Raw genomic sequence first — 19800 nt, 5'->3', positions numbered from 1 at the left:
TCTAGCCGCTGGCCTATGCCAGAGCCACAGCAACGAGGGATCTGAGCCGCATCTGTAACCTACATCACAGCTCACAGCAACGCCAGATCCTTAACCCACGGAGCAAGACCAGGGATCGAACCCTCAACCTCATGGTTCCTAGTCGGATTTGTTAACCACTGAGCCACGATGGGAACTCCTAAAGCCATTGAATGGTACACTTTATTTATTTATTGTCTTTTTGTCTTTTTAAGGCCGCATCCGTGGCATATGGAGGTTCCCAGGCTAAGGGTCTGATCTGAGCCGTAGCTGCCGGCCTACACCACAGCCACAGCAACGCCAGATCTGAGCCGCATCTGCGACCTACACCACAAATCATGGCAACACCAGATCCTTAACCCACTGAGTGAGGCCAGGGATCGAACCCTCAACCTCATGGTTCCTAATCAGATTCACTTCCGCTGTGCCACAGCGGGAACTCCAGTTGTATACTTTCATAATAAACCGGTATTATAGTAAGTAAAATGTTTCTCTGAGTTCTGTGATCCACTTTAGCAAGTTAATTGAACCTGAGGAAGACTTTGTTGGAACCTCTCATCTGAACTGATGGTTAAGTGGACTGGGGACTGAACCTATAACTGAGCAGGACCTTATGGGGCCTTCCCAGGACAGACCCCCACCCCCCACCCCTGCAATGTACTCTGCCTGCCTCTGTTTTGCAGAGAAGCTTTAGTTTCCCAGGCCTCCCTGGAGTCCCAAAAGCCTAGCTCAAGAATTAATGTGTGAAATGACGTAAACAAGTAGTAACAAAACATAACAGTTGGGTCAGGAGAACTGGTAACAATTCAAACAGTAAATGAGCCACATAGTCACAGAATCTTGAGTTACTCCCTGAAGGACATAGATACAGGGTCTGATGCACATTCCTGAGTTGTTTTACAGATACTAAAACCCCCACCAAAGAGAAGAAGTTAACAACTTGATGACCATGAACACATAGCCCCCAGGCTGGCTGGAGCCTGAGGCTTGATGATGTTAACCCCTGTGACACCGCCCTCTCACCTCACCATCAACCAATCAGAGAATTGTGCATGAGCTGATCACGCACCCTGCGACTCCCCTCCTTCACTTTGCCTTTAGAAATGCTTCCCTGGAGTTCCCGTCTTGGCGTCTTGGCGCAGTGGTTAACGAATCCCACTAGGAACCATAAGGTTGCAGGTTCGATCCCTGGCCTTGCTCAGTGGGTTAAGGATCTGGCGTTGCTGTGAGCTGTGGTGTAGGTGGCAGACGTGGCTCAGATCCCACGTTGCTGTGGCTCTTCCTCAGGCTGGTGGCTACAGCTCCAATTGGACCTGGGAACCTCCACGTGCCTCGGGAGCGGCCCAAGAAATGGCAAAAAGACAAAAAAAAAAAAAAAAAAAAAAAAAAAAAAAGGAAATGCTTCCCTGAGAGCCCTGGAGGAAGTTCAGCTTTTCTGAGCATCAGCCGCCTGCTCTCCTTGTTTGGCAGCTACAATAAACCCTACACTTTCCTTCACCACAGCTCACGTGTCGGTAGATTGGCACTACTGTGCATGAGTGAATGGACTCAGGTTTGGTTTGGCAACAACTCCTAACTCCTTAACTTGTGGAAATTGATGCTGTCTCCACATAGAGAGTGTCTGAATTGAGTTGTAATATAGGCTACTCATGGGTGTTGGAGTTCCTTACTGATGTGAAACGCACTCCTGCCCCCAACACTGGAATTGAGTGGAGAACTTTGGTTACTTCTAACTGAATCTCTGTAACCATTAATCAGTGTGACCCCCTGTTTTACCCTGTCCCTCAGCCCCTAGTAACCGCCAATCTACTAACCTCTAATCTACTTTCTATGAATTTCTTTTTCCTGGATACCTCATATAAGTAGACTCATACAATGTTTGCACTTTTGTGTCTGGCTTATTTCACATAGCATGATGTCTTCAAGATTTATCCATGTTGTAGTATGTATCAGAATTTCGTTCTGCTTTTTAATGGCTGAATAACATTCCATTGTTTGTACACACTACCTCTTCTTCATTCATTCATCTGCTTATGGACATTTTTCATATGGATATCTCTGCTTTTTGAAAGTTCACTTTATGTCATTTCACTTTTACGAAAGATCTGCATTATTACCTGTTTTTGTTAACTGAAAGTAGTTCAAAGAGGATTTTCGCATTTATGAGTACAGGCAAAAAGCGAAAGCTTTTTGTTTTTGTTTTGTTTACAACTTTTGTTTTTCGGGAGCTTCTACAGAAGCAACACCTACCCTAAGCAGTGAGAATGACACTGCCAAGCTTCTTCCCCTAGAACTACACTTGGTATCTCAATATCAAGGCACTGCAGTTTTGAATTGTTTCTGTGAACATCTATGCTCTATCTTGATTCATTTTGTGCATCTGTTAGCAAGATGTATTCTAAGGAATTGCTTCTTTGCTTTATGCCTTCTCCGCTTATAAAAGCTTTCATAGGAACGCTCTACTTTTTTAGGGACTGCACCTGAAGCATATGGAGGTTCCCAGGGTTTAATCGGAGCTGTAGCCACTGGCCTACACCACAGCCACAGCAATGTGGGATCTGAGCCGCATCTGCATCCTATACCACAGCTAGCTCACGGCAATGCTAGATCCTTAACCCACTGAGTGAAGCCAGGGATTGAACCCACAACCTCATGATTAATAGTTGGATTCATTTCTGCTGTGCCACAATGGGAACTCCAGAATTCTCTACTTTTGGATAGCAAGGGGAAACCTGTACTGTGAATAATGCTGCTGTGAACACTGGAATATATATATCTGCTTCAGTGCCTTTGGATATATCCCCAGGAATGGAATTACTGGATCATATAGTAACTCTATGTTTAGCTTTTTGAGAAACTGTCAAACTGTTTCCATAATGGCTGAAACATATTACATTCACATTAGCAATGCATAAGAGTTATGATTTTTCCACATCCTTGCCAATGTTTCTTGTTTATTTATTTTTTTAATAGCCATCCTAATGGATATTAAGTAGTATCTCATTGTGGTTTTGATCTGCATTTCTGCATTTCTTTAATGATTAGTAATGTTGAATATCTTTTCCTGTGCTTATTGCCCATTTGCAATTCTTCTTTGGAGAAATGTCTATACCTTTAAATTTTTGTTTTTATTATTGAGTTATAGGAGTTCTTTATATATTCTAGATATTAATCACTTATCAGATATATGATTTTCAAATATTTTCTCCCACTTGGGGGCTTTGTTACTTGAGAGTATCCTTTATTTTTCTTCCTTCCTCCTTTCTTTCTTTCTTTCTTTCTTTCTTTCTTTCTTTCTTTCTTTCTTTCTTTCTTTCTTTCTTTCTTTCTTTCTTTCTTTCTTTCTTCCTTCCTTCCTTCCTTCCTTCCTTTCTCTCTCTCTCTCTCTTTCTTTCTCGCCACCCCACAGCACATGGAGTTCTCAAGCCAGGGATCAGATCTGAGCCACAGTTGCAACCTACATTGTAGCTGCAGCAACTAGATCCTTTAATCCACTGTGCCGGGCTGGGGATCCAACCTGCTTCCTGGCAGAGATGGGAACTCCAAGAGTGTCTTTTAATGTTCAAAAGTTTTTAGTTTTGATGAAGGTGGTTTATCTGTTTGTTTGTTTTTTTTTTTTTGTTGTTGCCTCTGCTTTCGGTGTCAGATTCAAGAAATCATTGTCAAATCCAGTGTTATGAAGATTTCCCCCTGTGTTTTCTTGTAGGAGTTTTGTAGTCTTAGCTTTTATATTTATCTTTTTGATACATGCTCAAAAGAAGAATAATGTTTGATGATATGAAAGTTATATGAACTTCAATTTTTTTTTTCAGGGTCACACTGGCAGCATATGGAAGTTCCAAGGCTAGGGGTCAAATTGGAGCTGCAGCTGATGGCCTACACCACAGCCACAGAAATATGGGATCCAAGCCACATCTAAGACCTACACCACAGCTCACAGCAACACCAGATCCTTTAACCCACTAAGCAAGGCCAGGGATTGGACCTGTATCCTCATGGATCCTAGTTGAGTTCATTAGCCGATGAACCACAAAGGGAATTCCACATTTGAGTTAATTTTTGTACATTGTTTAAGGCAAGGTTCACCATTATTCTTTTGCATGTGGATATCTAGTGTTCCCAGCACCACTTGTTGAAAAGACTGTCCTCTCAAGTGTTTTTGGCATCCTTGTCAAAAATCATTTGACCATATATTTGAGGTATTATATCTGGGCTCTCTGATTTATTTCACTGGTCTCTATGTCTATCTAATGCCCTGGCCACACTATTTTGATTATTGTAGTTTTGTAGTAAGTTTTGAAATCAGAAAGTATGAGTCCTCTAACTTTGTTTTTTCCCAAGATTGTTTTGACCACTCAGAGTTGAATTTATTTATTTATTTATTTATTTATTTGTTCTTTTTGCCATTTCTTGGGCCACTCCCGCAGCATATGGAGGTTCCCAGGCTAGGGGTCTAATCAGAGCTGTGGCTGCCAGCCTATGTCAGAGCCACAGCAATGCAGGATCTGAGCCGTGTCTGCCACCTACACCACAGCTCATGGCAACGCTGGATCATTAACCCACTGAGCAAGGGCAGGGATCGAACCCGCAACCTCATGGTTCCTAGTCGGATTCGTTAACCACTGTGCCACGACGGGCACTCCTGAATTTAATCAAATATTTTTTTTGGAGTTGGTCAAGATGATTCTTTTATCCCCTTAAGTGTGTTTAAACAAAACATTACAATAAGAGACTTCTTAAAGATAAATCATCCTTGCATTTTGGAGATAAATCTTACTTGGTTGCATTTTTCCTATTAATTCATTGCTTGGTTCAATTTACTAAATTTTAAATCAAGATTTTTTTTTTTAACGTTTAACTGGTCTATATCAGGAGTTAGCAATTTTTTTCTATAAAGGTCAAGGTAGTGAATGTTTTAGACTTTGTGGGACATACTCAACTTTGTGCAACTACTCAACTTTGTTTTTTTGTTTGTTTTTTGTTTTTGTTTTTTTGTCTTTTTGCTATTTCTTTGGGCTGTTCCCATGGCATATGGAGGTTCCCAGGCTAGGGGTCTAATCAGAGCTGTAGCCCCTGGCCTACGCCAGAGCCACAGCAATGAGGGATCGGAGCTGTGTCTGCAACCTACACCACAGCTCACGGCAACGCCGGATCGTTAACCCACTGAACAAGGGCAGGGACGGAACCCGCAACCTCATGGTTCCTAGTCAGATTCGTTAACCACTGCACCATGACGGGAACTCCTCAACTTTGTTTTTATAGCATGAAAGCAGCCATAGTCAATATGTAAGTGGGAGTTCCCATCACGGCTCAGTGGAAATGAATCTGACTAGCATCCATGAGAATGCAGGTTCCATCTCTGGCCTCACTCAGTGGGTTAAGGATCTGGCATGGCTGTGAGCTGTGGTATAGGTTGCAGATGTGGTTTGGATCTTGTGTTGCTGTGGCTATGGTGTAGGCCAGTAGCTCTAGCTCCAATTCACCCTCTAGCCTGGAAACCTCCTTATGCCACGGGTATGGCCCTAAAAAGACACACACACACACAAAAGCAAATGAATGAATGTTGGGAGAGGGCCGGTAAAATTTTATTTATTGACATTGAAATTTGAGGGTTTTCGCGATGTGGCTCAGTGGGTTATGAACCCAACTAGTATCCATGAGGACGCAAGTTCAATCCCTGGCCTTGCTCAGTGGGTTAAGGATCTGGCTTTGCTGTGATGAGCTGTGGTATAGGTGGAAGACATGGCTCAGATCCTGCATTGCTGTGATGTAGGCTGGCAGCTGCAGCTCCAATCTGACCCCTAGCCTGGGAACTTTCACATGCTGCAAGTGCAGCCCTAAAAAGCAAAGTATATATATATACATACACACACACACATATATACATATGTATAGAAGTTCATATAACTTTCACATCACCAAATATTATTTTTCTTTTGATTTTTTTCCAACCTTTTAGAACTGTAAGAACTATTCTTACCCAAGAGCTATGTAAAAAGACTTGGCAGGCAAGATTTGTCCACAGGATATGGTTTGCTGGTCTCTGGTCTATATTTATTTTTTTAGAGGAATCATCCTCATCCAGTTTGGAGCGTTACATTAATAGAATTCAATGAATTTTGAAGTTTTCCACTATTTTCTATGCTTTGGAATAGTTAAAATTACATAAAAATTATCCTTTCATTTGAGATGGTATAACTAGCTCATAAGACCATCTAGGCTTGGTATCTTTTTCTACCTTTACCTAGAATTAGATAATTGAATATGTTTTCCGTTTTTTCCAGATAAATTCTTCTAGTTATAAATTTTCAACTTAGGAACTATTGTAGATACGAAGTTGTACATCAGAGCAATCCATTGGTTCTTCCTGCCACCAGAAGGCATTGTCATGTTTGTGTTTTGGAAAGATCACTCTGGCTGTGGTGTGGGGAACAGATTGGACACCAGGAATAGTGTGACTTCAGGAGGTAAAATGCTGTTGTCCAGGTAAGAGATGAGAATGGCTTAGACTTCTGGAGCTACTGATAGATGAAAGAAGAAAAGTTGGATAGATTGTAAAAACATTCGAGGATTTATAGGACTCAGCATATGGTTATACTCATGGCTATGAGTTACAGTGAATCGATGCAAAGCAAAATCAGTAAAAGAAGATGGTACATAGAGTGGTGTCTAGAAGGAACCAAGGTACAAGCTTCCAAGAGTCTTCTCCCAGTGACGTCACACAGGATGGGCTTAATTCCTCTAGTGACATGTGATGATAACACATGTGAGATGTTTTCTACTAGGGAAGCTTCCCTGAACCTAGGATTCTAGGGTTTTTAAATTAATACCCAGTAATGTAGGCACTGTCTGCCTAGCATGTATAAAATTTTAGAATTCCAGAAGGAAAGCCCGTGTTCGCATAAAATAAATTGTTGTACAAACAGTTTAACCTCAGTGAATCCCTCTTATCAGGGAATGGTAGAACTCTTCCAAAATCCAACTTCCCAGACACCAGCCAAGGGCCAAACTTGTAAGCACAGTTTTCAAAAGATAGAAGTCTTAGGCCTACATTGGTGATGCTAATTCTTTTCTGTTTTCTAACTCTATTATTCTACACAGGAAGTAAAGCCAATATTTTTCTACTGCATTTCTATCCAAAGACTGGAAATTTATTAAGGGAATATACTTAGGAGTAAATAGCTTTGTCATTGAGATAAGTGCCAAAGGATTGTCACACTCCAGGTAAGGTAAGGCAGTTAAAGGCTGTACCAATAATTGCATCTTCATTAATTAATAAAAATATTATACATTGACAACTTCTTCTGTAACTTGCAGGATCAGACACTGTGGATACAAATTGATGAGCAAAATCAGATGTTATCTGTGTCCTGATGGAGCTCACTGTCTAGTGGGGAAAGAGAGACATTATCAAATGATCACAAGGAGAAATATTTAAACACAAAATTGAAAACTGATATGGTGGAAAGAGATGTATGAGATTTCACAGTAAGAGTGAAAATGAGCATGAGACATGGTCTGAGGAATAGGAAGACCTCCCTGCTGAAAGGGACATTTGAGCTGAGCCCTGAAGGATGAGTAGGCGTTAACTAAGTGAAGTTGTATATTAGCGGTAGTGGATGTAAGGGGAGGGAGGCAAAGTATTTCAGGCAAAGGGAGAGTCTTAAGGGTAATGTGTAGATTAGCCAGAATCTCAGAGGGCACTGGAAAAAGATCATAAAAAATTAAAAAAAAAAACCAACTTCTTAAGTAGTTCCTGTATCTGTTTACAGAGTTGCTATACAAAGCCTCTGAAATTCTTCTGGTTAGTAGTTCAAGGTTGGCGCAACAAGTAAAGGAACTGGGAGCCAAAGCACATTTGCAGAGTTGCTCAGAGTAGAGGATCTGAGGTGGTTTTGATGAGCAGAGTGTAAAGGAAGTGGTTTCATATTTTATTTGCTATCTCACATACTGCCTCTTAGCAAGTCACTTCTTCAGTTTTACATAACATCCTGAGGCCCTGTACCAATAGTTCTAAGGGAACCACACCTTCAGTTTTTCACTGAAAAACTTAGTATTTTTATACCTTTCCTCCAAGTGGCACTGTGAGTGATCCAGACAATTTCTATTCTGCAATTCCTTAGAAACAGACCCTGAAAGTGGTTTCCAGGACTCCTTTTCTACTTTTTTTTTTGTCGTTCTATGGCTGCACCTGTAGCATATGGAAGCTCCCAGGCCAGGGATCGAATCTCAGCCATGGCTGCGACCTATGCCACAGCTGTGGCAAAGCCGGATCCTTAACCCACTGTGCCATGCTGGGGATTGAACCTGCACCTCTGCAGCAACCCCAAATGCTGCAGTTGGATTTCTAACTCACTGCACAAAGACAGAAACTCCTCCTTTTCTACTCTTGATGTCAGGGTCCCAATCTGAGTTCAGTTCAACAAATATTTATAAAGCTCTACTGGGCAGTGGGTTTTGTGATGAGTGCTGGGAGTGGAAAGATGAACAATTCAAAGCTCTTGTCCTGGAGGGAGATGGACCTCAAAAAAAACAAGATGATCAAGGCAGAACTCCCTGCTCTCCCTCTAGCCCTAAGCCTCTGTGCTGCTGCTTTGGTTTCTTGTTTCTGATATTGGTCCTCTCTGTCTCCAGCTTCATCCTCTCTCAGCATCATGGTCATCTCTCTCACAGCTGACTTCCTTTTCCCCATTCGCCACCTCACTACCCTCAATCCTACAGTGCCTTTGTGTCTCCTCAGGTTCTGAGTTTTCAGTAACACAGAGCCTTTGTCATATTGTTGCTAGAGCCTTTGAGGTTTCAGCTACTTATTTTATCTCTTCTTTTCTTGAAAAAACAGACACAAGAAGAATAGATGCATTACCAAATTTTTTTGTGTGTTTACTTACTCAAATGGAGCCTACAGCCTCACTTCATACAAGATGTGGACAACACTTTATTAATGGAAATTTACAAATGTATGAAATAACAGAAAGAATAAAATACCATTACAAGCATGGCAACTAGCTTCTGAAAGAGGATTAGCAGCATTTGATACTAGTGAGCATAGTCCTCATCTTTGTATTAATTAATGAGCTCATCCAATTTTTTGAGGATGTTAGGTTCATTAGGTACTGTGGACACAGAGACGAGGAGAAAGTCTTCTAGCCAAAACAACTTATTGGCTAGTTGGGGAGACAGTTGAGAAAATACCACAGCTATATAATTATCATAGAATATGATAAAAGCTACTGTTATGCACTTCTGTACTGGATGTTGTAGGAGCACAAATAGGGAGCTACGTATTTAGCTTTGAGTGGGAGGTTTTGGAAGGCTATGCAAAGAGGGGATACTTGGTTTGATCCTTGAGATATGAAAGAGCCAGAGATGGAACAGAGAGAAAAGCATTTCAAGTGGAGGATAGATCATGGGCAAAGGCATGGGAGTGGGAAAGGATTTGATGAATTCACGGACTCACAGTATTTTTATGTGTCTGGAGCCTGGGGAAGAGGCAGGAGGAGGGGGGCTGGAAAATCTGATGGGTCAGATTACTAAGGAGTCTGGTTCCACAGGAAACAATTTTCAGTAGGAAAAAGAAGTGTTAAGTTCCATGTTTTAGAAAGACTGCTGTTTATGTGACAGCAGCCAAGGGAATAAATGATAAAGGAATGAACTGGGATAGTGGGCGTGGAGAGGGAGTGTGTGTTTGAGAATTAGACAGATTGAGAGGATGTGGTTGAGAGGAGCCATGTAGAAGAGTTGGAATTGACAGGGCCTAATAACTGACTAGATGCAGCAGGGGGTTGAGGTGATGGGAAAAAAGAAAGAAGACTCAAGGATAAAAGAGTTCTCTGCTTTGGGTAACTGCTGATTGGTGAAGTGGTGAAGAATAGCAGTTCAGGATACAGCCCCTGGAGTTGGAAGGTTAGGAATTGATTCCTATTTTAAATATTTATTTGTATGAGTTATTTAGTCATTCTGTGACTCAGTTTCTTTTTCTATTTTTTATTTACTTATTAAAAAATTTTTTGTTTTCTTTTTTAGGGCCGCACCCATAGCATATGGAGGTCCCCAGTCTAGGAGTTGAATCAGACCTGCAGCTGCCGTCCTACACCACAGCCAGGGCAACGCCAGATCTGAGCCACGTCTGTGACCTACACCGCACTTCATGGCAACACCGGATCCTTAACCCAATGAGCGGGGCCAGGCATTGAACCATCTCCTCATGGATACTAGTTGGGTTCATTACTGCTGAACCACAACAGGAACCCCATTATGGGCTTTTTAAAATGAATGAGTACATAGAAAATGTCAGGTAAAGGAATGGCACATAGGAAGCAGTCAATAAGGATTGGCTATTATGATTATGGTGGGTCCAGAAAAGAAAATCATGTACTTGGAGAATAGACTTGTGGTTGCCAAATGGGAGTGGGAGAGAGTGGGGTGGATGGGGTGCTTGGGGTTGATAGATGCAGGCTATTGCCTTTGGAATGGATTAGCAATGAGATCCTGCTGTGTAGCACTGGGAACTATGTCTGGTCACTTATGATGGAGCATAATAATGTGAGAAAAAAGAATGTATACATGTATGTGTAACTGGGCCACCATGCTATACAGTGGAAAATAGAACACTGTAAACCAGCTATAATGGAAGAAAATAAAAATCATTATATGAACAAACAAACAAAGAAGATCATGGTGGGTCTTTAACTAGCACAGCGGACACAGACAGAAAAGCAAGTCAGGGAGGTCAAGGAAAGACTTGTGAGTTCAAATTTGGGCACGCCGAATTTAAGGTGACGTCTGACATCTATGCAGAAATGATCCCATAAACAGTTGGACATATAGGGTACAAATGAAATGATTGAGATTATGGGTATTTTAAAAAATTCTCTGACAGATAATTTATGTAATTATTTACCTACAATAAGACCTCATATGAAAAATCTCTATTTCTCACTTGCAAAGGAGATGGCCACTTTTGGGTCCCAGAGTTGATGAACCTAAACCCAGAGATCTGTGTAGGGCTATTCAAAACTGCCTGAGCAATCAACCAGCAAGAGTTAATAATTATCTTCCAAAGAGGGGATAGTTCCTTCATCTGTTCTCCAAATAAATTTGTCAAAGCCTGCTAGTCTCTAGAGAATGTACTAGTCGTTGTTTTCTCAAGTCAGAACCTCAGGACTTTTACTAAAATGGTCCTTTGTCAAAACCTATTAACACTTTAATATAACCGGAACCACCATCAAGGGCTCTCAACAGTTGGAAAGGCGATCATTAAAATCTAAAAGGGTGCAACTGTTTCTTACCCATGAACTAGCACAGCACAGCTCCCCACTTCTCACCTCTTCTGCTCCTGTTATTCTTGTGATAGCAATATGGAAATTGATACTGCGTTTCTCTCATTTCGTAGCAACTCACCAGAAATGCTTAAGACCTGGATCCCTAGTTTTCTAGGAAAGCAGCTCTGCCCCAAATGCAGACAGAGAGCTCTATCCAAGCTTCTTTCATGGATATTTCCAATAGGAAAGGTGAGTGGTTATCCAGAGAACAATGGAATTAATATACGAATATGTTGACTTGGAGCTCTCTTAGTGTCTTTAAAATATTATTATAGGTACATATTCATTCAACGAGTATTTGTGGGCTACCCATCATGTGCCAAGCAAAGGTGTGTGCTATATCTGGAGCAAAGTGCCAGGTGTTGGGAATCCAGAGCAGGTAAAGGGAGACAGCCTGGAAGTGTACAAACATATGGTCCTTGATTACAAGAAGTCCCGAGTTCATATCTTGTCTTCCCAAGCTTCCTGATTTTGCTAAGGTATTTATTCCTTCAGCCTTAATGTAAACTGGAAGAATAGCATACTCGATACATCTCGTGTAGCAGTTGGTATACACAGGAAGCCCTCGATGAACTATTAAAAGCTCCCTGCCCTCAAGTAGCTCTTTATTTCCATTATTATTATTCAGACATAGCCCCTGTGGTCTTATTAGTTGAGGAGACAGGTAATTAGGGTGTTGTATGGTAAGTGAAATAGTAGAGACAGACATTGACTAAGGAGGATTGAGAGTTAAAAGTTTGACAGACATTTATTTAGCACAGTATTAGATATATTTCTCTTGCAAAACCCTATTTCATAATTTTTTGGGGTCTTTTGGGGAGGTTGCACCCACGGCATATGGAGGTTCCCAGGCTAGGGGTCAAACTGGAGCTACAGCTGCTGACCAATGCCACAGCCACAGCAACGTCAGATCTGAGCCATGTCTGTGACCTACAGGATAGCTCATGGCAACGCCAGATGCTTAACCCCTGGAGTGAGGCCAGGAATTGAACCTGCGTCCTCATGGATGCTAGTCAGATTCATTTCCACTGAGCCACGATGGGAACTCCCCTTATTTCATAATTTTAGTTTATCATCTTATAAGGCTAATACAGCTAATACAATGATCCAGGGCTTTACTCTGTGCAGGCACAGAACACCTCGTTGAATTCCCATTCAACCCTGGGAGGTAAAAGCCAGTATTATCCCCATTTTATAGACAGGAAAACTGAGGCACAAAGAAGTTAAAACAACTTTCCTGAGGTCACTTAATTAAGAAACCAGGATTCAGACCCAGGTATTCTATCATTAGAGCCCACATTTGTGGCCACTTCTTATTGTGTCCTTCAAGCTTCATTTTATAGCCAGTAGGGACTGTCACTAATTACACACAAGAAAATTTTACAAATCAAGAGGAATTCAGGGAAAAGTCAAACAGAAGGAAAGTCATGGATCTTGAAGAAAATACAGTCTGGCCAATTTCAGGCGGAATGTGAGAAGTGCTCTCTGTGACATAGCCTGGACCAGCCAAGCTCCTTCCTGTGCCCACTTTTCAGACGTGGCCAAGCCAAGCTCTTCTCTCATGGGCTGTGCAGTTCAGAGTTATACAGCTGTAAGAATTATCTCATTTTAAATCAGCTTCACTTTCTTTTTCTGAGAGGCGTTAACTGCAATGTTCCTTATTTTCTCAGCTCCCTGGGAAAGCCCACACTGACTTGCAGAGGGAATGTCCTGTCTTACTGCTGCTTTCCGCTAGAGGGCCCTGCCCCTGAGATTTCAATTTCAGTGCACATTAAAAATAAATCTGGCACATCTTGGTCTGATAAAAGATCCTGTTCCATTGAAAGAATACTTTGTTTTATAGATCTATTGGTCATAATCTAGTTTTTCTGGAAAGGTGGGAAGGGGGAAATAAGATCACACTCATTTTACAGAAGGAGAATCTGAGAACTGAGTCCTTTGGAATGGGGCGAGTAGCTTAATGTCTTCATAAATTAGAACAGTCATAGGAAAGAATCAAGCACGGTGCTCCCGAGTCCCCAAGGCCACCTAAAGAATTCCTGGAATTCCATCCCTGGTTTGTTCTCCTGGAAGACCTAAGGAACTCTAGCCTTTGGTCCCTCCCTCCCTCCCTTCCTTCCTTTCTCCTTTCCCTTCTCCCACTATCCACTGGGGCATTAGGATACTAAGAACTAGACTGAGTAAGTACATGAGGGAGAGTCAGGGGCAGTAGTTTACAGAATGAAAATGTTCAGGAGTGATTTCCTTAACTCATGTAAAGATGAGGAGTACTTTTATTTCAGGAGAAGCTCAGCCTATTCCGTGTGACTTTGGAATATTTTTGTCCTTTAGGACCAAGTCTATTTATTTCTTCCTTCATGTTCTTCCGTAGGGTGACTGCCTTTCACCTCCCCACACTTGGATCATTGCGTCAGTTGACATAGTAGTTGGTCTTTCTGACTCTGAAAGTCTTCTCCCTCCAAGATGCATTTGTACTGGGAACAGACAACAGAGTCTTCTGATGTTTGCATCCTGATATTTAAAGCCTACCAAAATTTGCTTCCACTATGCTTATCGATTGGCTTCTATCCATCAATTTGTGCAATATGTACTTTCCTTTTGAGTTGGCTGGTCATTTTCAACTCTATTCAATAGCAGTCATAGCTTACAAGCAGGATACAAGGCACTATGTGGGCTGGTGGTAGATGTGGAGATGCATTAAAACTATATAACCTCTCATGATCACTTTTTAATGATCATGATGTCATGGACCTTGGGACAACATAGAGGGAAACAAATAATTATTGTTACTATATCTACTGTATTCCATAAGGAAGAATGAAATACATTTTAGTGATAGAAGGACCAAAGGGGTGGGATAAGGAGTGCAAAAAGAGACACAATTAATTTGACTAGTGATAACAAGGAAAGCTTCATATAGGAGGTGATGTTTGAGCTGGCTATTGAAGGATGTGTAAATGGACAGGGGATAGGGGCACACATTCTAGCTGAGGACTATGCCACGCATAGGCAAGTGAGATTGAACATGCACGGTGTGTCTGGGGGAGATGCCCAAAATACACCACACAGATCCAGTCCTTTCTTTCATGCTTTCCTCACTTGGATGCCCTCTGTCTTCATTCTCTGCTGAATCCCACCCACCCTTTAAGGGCCAGCTTCAGCTACACTGCCTTCATAAGGTGTTCTCTGGCTATGCTAGCTCATGCCACTCCTTGCAGCCTGTAGTTTAGGATTTAGCTGTAGTGTCTATGCTGTAGTTAGACCAGGGCAGACATGATTATCTTATAGTTTGGAGACCTTGCAACCTCCAAAACAGTGCTAATGATAATTGGGGCTAAACGGTTCTATGGACCCATTGACTGCTACTAACATTTTCTTTCTTCCTAAATGCAGTTTATTTCTGCTGTCTAGCCTGGGATTGTTCATGGGGTTTAGGATTTAGCTGGTTATGTTTGCCAACACATAAGGGAAATGGTTTTTCAAAGGCTTACTTGAATATTCCGCTCAGTCACAGGAGATCATAGTGCTGGCAGGAGAAGTGGGGGCCATAGTGCTGGCAGGAGGAGTGGAGGTCACTAACCTTAGCTTAAACTTCATGACTCTCTGGTCTGAAGTTTAGGAACTGGGGGGAACCCAGGTTTATCTCTATTCCATCATCTCTCAGATTACCTCTGGAGAATGACTGCTTCCTTCAAGGTCTCTTATTTTGATAGTTGGGTTCCCCAAAAGTGCCAGAAATGTAGCTGAGCAATTCTTTTTGGAGATTGGGGGTATGACTGCTTCTTCTTCTTCCTTTTTTTTTTGCTTTTTAGGGCCACATTCGAGGCATATGGAAGTTCCCAGCCTAGGGGTCAAACCAGAGCTACAGCTGCGGGCCACAGCACACAGCCATAGCAATGTGGGATCTAAGCTGTGTCTGCAACTGACACCACAGCTCACGACAACGCTGGATCCTTAACCCACTGATTGAGGCCAGGGATTGAACCCACATCCTCATGGATACTAGTCAGATTCCTTTCCACTGGGCCACAAAGGGCAATCCTGGCTTCTTCTTCTTGATAAGGCTGTTTAGAATGTGCATTAGCCTCATTCTGCTAGAAACGGGAGCCAAGAGGATATAGCTATAAAACCACTGATTCATGTGGTTATGGAGATTGAGAAATCTCAAGATTGGTAGTCAGCAAGCTGGAGAGGTGATAATGTAGTTCTGGCCTGAGTCCAAAGGCCTGAGAACCAGGAGAGCTGATGGTACTTTCCAGTCCAAGTCCAAGTCCAAGTCCAAAGGCAATAGAAGACTGATGTCCCAGCTCAAAGACAGTCAAGCAGACAGAGTGAATTCTTCCTCACTCTGCCTTTTTGTTCCATTTGGGTTTTCAATTGATATGATGATGCCCACCCACATTGGAGGGGAGGATTAATCTGCTTTCCTCAGTCTACCAATTTTAAATATTAATCTCATCCAGAAGCACCCTCACACTCACACGAATAACATTTAACCAAATACCCAGGGACCCCATGGCATATTTAAGGTGACATATAAAATTAATCAATGCAGAAGGATATAGAAGGAAATCTTGGCCAGAAAAAAAAATCTTACGAGGTTTCTGAAGTGCAGCCTGGAGAAAATGCCCCAGTGGTCTAGTCCCTATAGAAAGAGCATTTTCTAACATCCCTTTGGAGAGTATGTCTACACTGCTGAGAGCCACAACGTGATGGCCTGCCACGCCACATGATCATGTGTGTTTGGGCTGGTTTGGCCAGTTGTACTCTGCACAAAAGTTTCCAGGCAAAGGAACAAATAGAGGCTGAAATGCAGTCCACACTCTACATACCAAGCCAGGTGCTTGGGTTAGGGGCTGCATTTGCCTGAGGTGCTGTGTAGACTGGGGGAGGACATGCACCAGGGCTCCTCACATATATTGAGTGTGAGCAGAGGATCCATGGCATAATAAGGCGTGCAAAGCCTTGGTCTTCCATACACGGGTTTGCTGGGAAGAGTCATCACTTCCAGTCATATGCAGACTCCAGCCATACACAGTCTCCAGATATGAGCCGCCTTGATTATATACCCAATAGTGCCAGAAAAATACTACTATTTTTTCTCCATGTGCTGTGATTTGAAGAAGATTAGGAAATGCCAAGGGACCTGCCTTGTCGTTCATCTGGAAAAGAGTCATTTCAGAAAGAGCACATGTTCATTTTTCTATCTAGGCACAAGCTAGGCCCAACCACACAGTGTCTCCTTCTTTGCTTATGTGTTGAGATCTGGTGATTTGCGATCTCCAGGGAAGATGTGGGCAGAGAACCTCTGGGTCTGGGCCATCTACCGGTACCTCTGATCATAGCTTAGTTTCCAAGGGGAGAATGCTGCCTGGAAGCCTAGATCACAATTTCGTAGCTTGAAGTCCCAGAAGGTTTGCTGTCCTGTGTGCTTTTCTCTGTCTGCACAAAAGGGAGAAGGAGGCCATGTTAAAATGAAAGGTGCTACCAGGGAATTCCAGGCCCACGAGGCACCCAGGAGAGTTATGCTAATGACACAAGGGGATGCCTCAGATCTTCCTGGTGCTGGGTAATCTAGGGCAGCGGGGTCTTGCCCTTTGCTGACTCCCTCACCTCCGTTCCATTTGGAAGCCCTTGGGCGATCAACCTCTTAGCCCAGGAGAAAGCAACAGGAGGGAATGGGGTCTTTGCACTGATTTTGACTATAGGCTGGAGGCAACATCCAGGCTCACGCCACCCGCCTTCTTTGATCCCAGCTGAGTCTCTGTTCCTTTGGTACCCTAGTAACAGCTCTGTGGCCCATACATAGTGGTGAGTCACCTCACTAGTGTCATGTGCTTTGGTTACTTAGAGTACTGCAGACAGCCCTCCCACTGGCTGGAGGGGTCTTAGGTTTTATTTATTTATTTATTTATGCTTTGCTTTTTAGAGCCGCACCCATGGCATATGGAGGTTCCCAGGCTAGGGGTCGAATCAGAGCTACAGCGAGCAGCCTACGCCACAGCCACAGCCACACAGGATCCTAGCTGCATCTGCAACCTACACCATAGCTCATGGCAACGCCAGATCCTTAACCCACTGAGTGAGGCCAGGGATCGAACCTACTGGGACCTCATGGTTACTAGTTGGATTCATTTCCACTGCGCCACAACAGGAACTTGGAGTCTTAGGTTTTAAATCATATACTAACCAAATTAAAAACTGTGACTCAACTTGTCCAGAGGATCTGCTCTGAGATGTCCCCATCCAGGACTCCCTGACTCAACCTTCAAATCCAGTCCTTTGCAGTTGTATCTCCTTTTCTGTTACCTCCTGCTCTCCTTCATATCCTGGCTCCTCACTTCCTGCTGCTTCTTCCGCTTTCCTCCCCTTCTTTCCTCACTTGCCTCCTTCTTTTCCTCCTCCCTCCTTCCATCTCCTGATCACTGAGGAAGACAAGGTCCTTCTCTCTTGTTCTCCAGGACACTTGGCTTAGCTTTACATTTAAACTGACCTGTGCATTGTGTTCCTTTACAACCTTCCTACTCCTCCAACTTGTAGATGCCTCACAGAATTGGCTCTTCATAGAGTTCCCGTTGTGGAGCAGTGGAGACGAATCTGACCAGGAACCATGAGGTTGCCGGTTCAATCCCTGCCCTTGCTCAGTGGGTTAAGGATCTGGCGTTGCAGTGAGCTGTGGTGTAGGTCACAGACCCGGCTCAGATCCCATGTTGCTGTGGCTGTGGGGTAGGCCGGCAGCTCTAGCTCTGATTAGACCCCTTGCCTGGGAACCTCCATATGCTGTGGGTGCCACCCTAAAAGAAAAACAAAAACAAAAACAAAAAAAACCCCTCCAAAAACAATCGACTGTTCATTGATATCCATGGATTCCTTTGCATTTCAATATCCCATTTACTCCCATTATTTGTTTGTTATCATTTTTGTTTCTTTCCCCGAGGCTTCTGGGTTCAAATCTATCTTTCATGATTAGCTTCTTGCCTATCAGCTCAATGATTAAACTGGAACACTGACTTACAAAGTGTTGGGTTCACCTGTCCTGACGGTAGCAGAAACGAGGACCCTCAGGCAGTGACAACCCCTCATCAGATTCCCCAAACTGAAATTCCTGTCAAAGGTCAGTATTTCCCTTCCCTCTCTGCATATGTGAGAGAAGAACAAAAGGCACAGGGAACTGTGTCACTGGAGCACTGCAGATGCTTCTGCAGGGCGCCTACCGTGAGGGAACAAATGGGAAATGAAATTCAGCCTGTGGAAGTTCCCCTTGTGGCTCAGCAGTAAAAAGCCTGAGTAGTATCCATGATTTCAGTTTGACCTCTGAGCTTACTCCGTGGGCTAAAGATCCGGCATTGCCGTGAGCTGTGGTGTAGTTTGCAGACTTGGCTCAGATCCTGTGTTGCTGCAGCTGTGGTGTAGGCCAGGAAGCTCCATATGCTACAAGTGTGGCTCTAAAAAGCAAAAAAAAAAAAAAAAAAAAAAAAGCCTGTGTTCTACTTGCCAATCTGTGTACCTGGTATGAGCCTGTGTCTGTGCAGGGTGAGGGGTGGGGGGCGTCTGCCTTCCAATTTCCAAACCGTGAGTGCTAGCAATGGCCCTGGATGTTAGAGAGGCTGGAGTTTCCACACTGGGACTCTTGCATATTAAGGATGGAATCAGCATCAAGAAGACCAGTTTGTGGATGGCCATGGACCTGGGAGCAGGGCTCTGTGCCTGTGTGGAAGTAGACTAAGGCCCCCAGCAACGAATTCCAAGAAACAGAGAATCCCAAGGGAACCAGCTGGCTCCTGGTTGGAATGACAAGGTACAGCAGAAGGGCTGGAACAGATAGGACAACAGGGGTAAAAAGTCAGAAGGCTTTACCTTATCAGAATACTGCACTATGGAATAAATCGTGTTCACTGGCTCCTCCTTGGTGGGGGGCACCTGTAAAACACCCATGTTCCCCTTAGCGAGGAAGCCCAGGCAAAGTCTTGAGAGCCCCTCTCCCTACTTCTGCCCCTGCCCATCACCCTTCCCTGGTCCCAGGTTCATGAGGTGGCTTCCTCTCCCAGCCTCAGCCCTGGTTCCATCCAGCTTGGGAGAGGATTGGGGTCAGGTGGGTAGCAGTTGGGCAAAAACCTCAGGAGCCAAGAGGAGGGGTCTGTGTGGTTCAGACTGAGTCTCGCTTGGTCAGAATTTTAGTTTTCCATGGGCTCTACAGACCCAGCTGACCATCAGTCCAAGCATAGGGTGAGATTGACCAGGCAGACCTTAGTTTCCCCTTCACTCCTTGGAGACTTCCGGAGAGCAGCCTGGTGGAGGCACAGAGGGAGGTGATACCCATGGGGCAGCCTGATTCAGGGTGGAGATGGGCTAGGGGTGGGGGGCAGGCAGGTAAAAGGCAGGCAGGAGGGGAGGCTATAGGAGAGAGTGAATCAGTCTAAGGAAAGCAAACTGCTGCTGCAGCCAGATCAAGAGGTCAAGT

At 43.4% G+C, this 19800-nt stretch overlaps 1 protein-coding gene across 9 annotated transcripts in view; it reads right to left on the bottom strand.

Annotated features, from left to right (window-relative positions):
* CD84 (CD84 molecule) overlaps positions 1–19800 on the bottom strand; it is a 48457-nt gene that overhangs the window by 1936 nt on the left and 26721 nt on the right. For 3 of the 9 annotated variants that reach the window (XR_002343380.1, XM_001928464.6, XM_021089570.1), the window contains 2 exons: positions 19197–19259; positions 8874–16781 (listed from right to left, as the gene is read on the bottom strand). The exons of 1 other annotated variant lie outside the window; for it this stretch is intronic. Coding sequence is in view for 6 of the 8 variants with exons in the window: in XM_001928464.6 (XP_001928499.4) it covers positions 16719–16781; positions 19197–19259 (126 nt within the window). In the remaining 2 variants the exon portion in view is untranslated. Of the gene's footprint in view, positions 1–5579; positions 7406–8873; positions 16782–18756; positions 19152–19196; positions 19260–19800 lie in introns of those variants that run through there. 5 more of the 9 variants (XM_021089566.1, XM_013996867.2, XM_013996868.2 and 2 more) reach the window with 5 other exon arrangements.

This window comes from Sus scrofa, chromosome 4 (genome assembly GCF_000003025.6).
Source record: "Sus scrofa isolate TJ Tabasco breed Duroc chromosome 4, Sscrofa11.1, whole genome shotgun sequence".
Classification (NCBI taxonomy): domain Eukaryota; kingdom Metazoa; phylum Chordata; class Mammalia; order Artiodactyla; family Suidae; genus Sus; species Sus scrofa.
This window is presented reverse-complemented; position numbering and strand designations above follow the sequence as displayed.